General features: G+C 41.0%; 1 protein-coding gene across 1 annotated transcript in view; it reads left to right on the top strand.

The window, feature by feature from the left end:
- Window positions 1-2,384, top strand: part of LOC117554598 (zinc finger protein 420-like) — an 81,577-nt gene extending 79,193 nt beyond the window's left edge. Inside the window, exons 4-5 of the mRNA XM_034229046.1 lie at window positions 47-95; window positions 179-2,384. Coding sequence (XP_034084937.1) covers window positions 47-95; window positions 179-836 — 707 coding nt within the window. The 3' untranslated portion in view covers window positions 837-2,384. The remainder of the gene's footprint in view (window positions 1-46; window positions 96-178) is intronic.
- Window positions 2,385-5,597: the final 3,213 nt, after the last annotated feature.

The raw sequence follows: 5,597 nt of genomic DNA, 5'->3' as shown, positions 1-5,597 counted from the left end.
AAACCGTACGGGTGTGAAGAGTGTGGGAAAGCTTTCACTACATCAGCTCATCTCAAATCACATCACCGTATTCACACGGGAGAAAAACCTTACAGGTGTGAAGAGTGTGGGACAACTTTCACTACATCAGGTGCTCTCAAATCACATCAACGTATACACACGGGAGAAAACCTTACAGGTGTGAAGAGTGTGGGACAACTTTCACTCAATCAGGTCATCTCAAAAGACATCAACGTATACACACGGGAGAAAAACCTTACAGGTGTGAAGAGTGTGGGACAACTTTCACTACATCAGCTAATCTCAAATCACATCAACTTATTCATACTGGAGCAAAACCTTACAGGTGTGAAGAGTGTGGGACAACTTTCACTCAATCAAGTCATCTCAAATCACATCACCGTATTCATACTGGAGAAAAACCTTACAGCTGTGAAGAGTGTGGGAAATCTTTCACTCAATCAAGTGCTCTCAAATCACATCAACGTATTCATGCTGGAGAAAAACCTTACAGCTGTGAAGAGTGTGGGAAAACTTTCACTACATCAGGTGCTCTCAAATTACATCACCGTATTCACACTGGAGAAAAACCTTACAGCTGTGAAGAGTGTGGGAAAGCTTTCACTACATCAGGTGCTCTAGAATCACATCACCGTATTCACACTGGAGAAAAACCGTACTGGTGTGAAGAGTGTGGGAAAACTTTCTCTAGATCAGATATTCTCAAATCACATCAACGTATTCACAAGGGAGAAAAACAGTATAGCTGTGAAGAGTGTGGGACAACTTTCTCTAGATCAGATGCTCTCAAATTACATCACCGTATTCACATGTGAGAAAAACCGTACTGGTGTGAAGAGTGTGGGACAACTTTCACTCAATCAGGTCATCTCAAATCACATCTTCGTGTTCACACAGGAGAAAAACCGTAGTGGTTTTAAGAGTGTAGGGCCCTGATTTAAGCTTATTTTGTTTTTTACAATAAACAACTCCCATCTATTGGCCATGCATTGGGTGATCCTTTTTTCCATTACTGATCCCATCCCAACAGCGCCATCTGTTGACGTAACATCAGAATTGACAGGCATAATGTTCACTGTTCCTTTTAAGTTTCGTTCTCTGGCTGTCCATCTGCTGACAGGGCACTGATTCAAACAGCTGACATTATTGCAGCATTAAATCCAAGCCATTGTCCAATACAGTTTATGTATCCAATATGCAATCCAGTTTTAGTGCCGCACATACCCGGCCGCTTTCCCAGCCTTGGTTCTCGGCGTCTCCTTTCGCTGTCTTGATGAGCGAAGGTGGTGACAATCTCCAGCTGAAGGTGGCCTGTTGTCCAGCTGATCCGGGATGACTGTGTCAGTTGTGAAGTAATCCAATTGTTTGTCCGGTGAAAACGATCCTTAATCTAATGCGATATGTTTCTTATATTGTTCAGTTTCACTCATAGAGTACGATTCTATTTAATGTAATGGCAATTTAAATGTTCCTGTGTCCTATATCTTTATGCCATTACTTCACAGGAGGGTTTAGTGTGATCCTGACGCAGACACAAACATATGAAGTTCCAGTCTTTTGCTGCAGTTTTAGAATGATGTTTTATTGCTTTACATACCAAGGTTAAAGTACACTGTGTCAATAGTTGTAGTATGAGCATCTGCCGGGGCTGGCTGGGCTGGCCGTCTGGTAGAATCGGTATGCTCTTCCTCCTGTGTCAGTAAAGTGGAACTTCTGTGTGAACTATTCATATCTTAAACTGCACTGTAACTTTTTTATTCATGTACTTTTTTATTCATGTATTTTTTCTTTTAATGTTTCTTTTATTATCTTTTACTGTTTTTAAATACCTTTGTCTGAAAGTCTTTCTTTTTTGTAAAGCACCTTGAATTGCCTTGTGTTTAAAGGTGCGATATAAATAAACTTGCCTTGCCTTGCCTTGTGTCCTCTTCCTCTCCTGTCACCTATGACCCCTTTTATACACCCGGTGCAGCTAAACCCCGCCACCAAGTGTTCAAAATAATGTTGCGCTATACATATAAATAAGGTAAACTGAGACACTAACAACACCCATAAAATGGCTCCTACAAATAGTGTGGGAAAACTTTTTCTTAAGTATTCACCTTAAAGTCCATGAGCGAGTTTCACTGTTCATTAATCTGCTTCATGAATCTAGAACATGTTTTCAGTTTGATTCTATTCTCTTGTTGAAATGATCAGACTACCAAAAATAAAATGGCCTTAGAAATAGACTTGCAACCCTGCATATTTGTTGTGTTTTGCAGCATATTATAAACATGTCATTCCCTTATTTTCAAATATCACAGGTTGTGTAGTGATGTATTTGAGGTGTACTGTCCACATCGCAGACCTGAAGTCGTGCAGTCAATGTATGCGAAGTGTACAGGACCTTGGTCTCTGAGACTCAAAAAAGCCTTTCTCGCCTACCTGTCCACTTTGCATACCTGAGATCCTGCAGCCATTTCTCAAAGATGGTGTGGCATATAGGGAGGTGCAATCTCCTGATGATATAGACTGTATTATTGTGGAAATCTGCAACCCTAGAAAACAAGATAACATTAGGATAATCAATTTATACAACCCATGTCCAAATCTAACCACTGATATATTTAAAGAAATAGCAGGCAGTAAACATAGGAAGGAAGTTTGGTGTGGTGATTTCAATGCACACAACAGTCTATGGGGCAGCAACCATACAGACAGTAACGGAAATATAGTGGAAGAAATGCTGGAGGAAAGAACACTAGTATGCCTTAATGATGGACATGGCACAAGAATAGATGTACTCAGGGGGAAAGTCTCATGCCTGGATCTGACATTAGTGTCAAACTGTTTGGTTCATACATGCGAATGGTTTGTTTTGAATACCTCCACTGTAGGAAGTGACCATTATCCAGTGCTTACTAAAATGAATAATAATGTATATATGCAGGAAGGAGGTTTAATAACCAGGTGGTGCTTTGCTAAAGCTGATTGGGGGAAATGTAGGATATGGTGTGAGGAGTCGGTACACCTGCTAACATCAGAGGGAAGCATAGAGGTCATTACAAGCCAAATAACGCAACATATACTAAATGCAGCAGAGAACAGTATACCCAAAACAACAACCAAGGGTAGGAAGAAAGTGGTGCCATGGTGGAATGAGGAATGCCGCAGGGCTATTAAAGAGCGAAATAATGCATTTAGAGAATTAAAGAAAAACATGACACAAAATAATGTTCTAGAGTTTCAAAGGAAAAGGGCAGCTGCTCGAAGGACAATAAAATATACAAAAAAGAGAACATGGAGAGAATTGTGTTCTACCATTGGCAGAGGAGTAACATTAGGTGATGTCTGGTTCATGTTAAAGCAGATGAGTGGGAAAAAGAAATCCATTACAATTCCAGCTTCGGTTGATGGGGAGAGGCTGGCAGTGACAGATAAAGAGAAGGCAGATATGTTAGGAAGGACACTTGCAGCAGTACATAGTGGGGAGCATCTCAGTGATATTCATAGGCAGCAAAAACAGCAGTTACTAGCAGAGAATGAAAACGTGAAGGAGAAGAGACAGGATAATAGGTCAGCTCTGGATGTGGAATTAGTAAGAGTGAGTAATGATGTGGGAAAAACATTGAAAATGAAAGAGATAATGGCAATAGTGTACTTGGACATTGAAAAGGCGTACGACTATGTGGAGGGATGGGTTACTGATCAAATTGAGTAAAATGGGTATTGGAGGGAGAATGCACAATTGGGTAAGGGCCTTTTTAACAGACAGGACATTTAGAGTAAAGGTTGGAGCAGATATTTCCAATTATTTTGAAATAGAAAATGGTATTCCCCAAGGGAGTGCAGTCAGTCCAATATTATTTAACATCATGATTAATGAGATATTTACATGCTTAGACACATGCATCCAATCGGTTCTATACGCAGATGATGGGGCTATTTGGATGAGGGGAAGAAATGCCCCATACGTAATGGAGAATATAGCTAGAGCGATTAAAAAGTGGAGAGGTGGTCATATAACTGGGGATTCAAAATGCCAGAAAGCAAGTCATGCATGCTACATGATATTTACAAATAAACGAAAGATTGATGGCCAACAGCTAACACTATATGACAAAGGTGAATGAGGGAGTCTCTTTGTCGTCAACAAATTAAGATACAAGGTCAATGGAAAGGGAATAATTCCACAAAGGAACCAGCAGTAAAGAGGAACGGAAAAGCAAGATGTATAATGTTTATGTTAACTTCGAACAAATGTAATGCTTATCATCCTGTGTCCTGTGTGTGAAATTAGTGTTTAGCGCTTGTCAGGGTAAAAAAAATTCCAGGGCGTTTCACCTAAAGCAAGAGAACTTACAAGAAACGGGAGGATGCTTTTATAAGATAGCACTTATTTGTTTATCTGTTGCTCCACACACACACACACACACACACACACACACACACACACACACACACACACACACACACACACACCACAAAAGCTATAAAAACGGATACATTCACACATTTACAAAGAGCTTTATGTAGCTGTGGTTGAAGACTGTCACTATGAGAAACATGGAGATGAGAGAGTATGCCAAATCACCAGCTAATGAAAGAACAAATAGACGGGCACAAAGAGGTCCAGGTCAGAATACTTTTAAAGTTTTTTTATTAATTTTTTTATCTCTGACCCTTTTACATTTGTACTTTAGATGGCAGCTTGTAACTGTTTTTCCATGTGAATAATTTATTTGGGTTTCGCAAGCTTCCTTAACCCTTAGATGCATAAGTGGGTCTTTTTGACCCGGTGAGGTGAAGTGTCTTTGTAATTACATTTTTTTATCATTTCATATTCCAACTATTCCTCAAAAAAAATGTTTTGGATATCATGCCATTTATTGCATTTAGCTGACGCTTTTATCCAAAGCGACTTACAATAAGTGCGTTCGACCAACAAAATACAACCTTGAAGAAAACAGAATCATATAAGTATATCAGGCTTCATAGAGTAAAAACATTTCAAGTGCTACTCAACTGGCTTTAGATAAGCCAGTCCTTTATTAGTATATAAGTGCTTTGTTAATAGTTCTATCGCTCGAAGTGGAGTCGAAAGAGATGAGTTTTCAGTCTGTGCCGGAAGGTGTGTAAGCTATCTGCTGTCCTGATGTCAATGGGGAGCTCATTCCACCATTTTGGAGCCAGGATAGCAAACCCACGTGTTTTTGCTGATGGGAACTTGGGTCCCCCTCGCAGTGAGGGTGCAGCGAGCCGTGTGGCTGATGCAAAGCGGAGTGCACATGCTGGGGTGTACAGGTTAACCATGTCCTGGATGTAGGAAGGGCCAGATCCATTCGCAGCATGGTACGCAAGTACCAGTGTCTTGAAGTGGATTCTAGCAGTTACCGGAAGCCAGTGAAGGGAGCGGAGGAGCGGCGTGGTGTGGGAGAATTTAGGAAGGTTGAAGACCAGACGAGCCGCTGCATTCTGGATGAGCTGCAGAGGTCGGATGGCAGATGCAGGTAGACCAGCCAGGAGGGAGTTGCAGTAGTCTAGGCGTGAGATGACGAGAGCCTGGACCAGAACCTGCGTCGCTTTCTGGGTCA

Source organism: Gymnodraco acuticeps, unplaced genomic scaffold (genome assembly GCF_902827175.1).
Source record: "Gymnodraco acuticeps unplaced genomic scaffold, fGymAcu1.1, whole genome shotgun sequence".
In the NCBI taxonomy this organism is placed as follows: domain Eukaryota; kingdom Metazoa; phylum Chordata; class Actinopteri; order Perciformes; family Bathydraconidae; genus Gymnodraco; species Gymnodraco acuticeps.
Note: the sequence above shows the minus strand (reverse complement) of the source record. Positions and strands in the feature narration are given on the sequence as shown.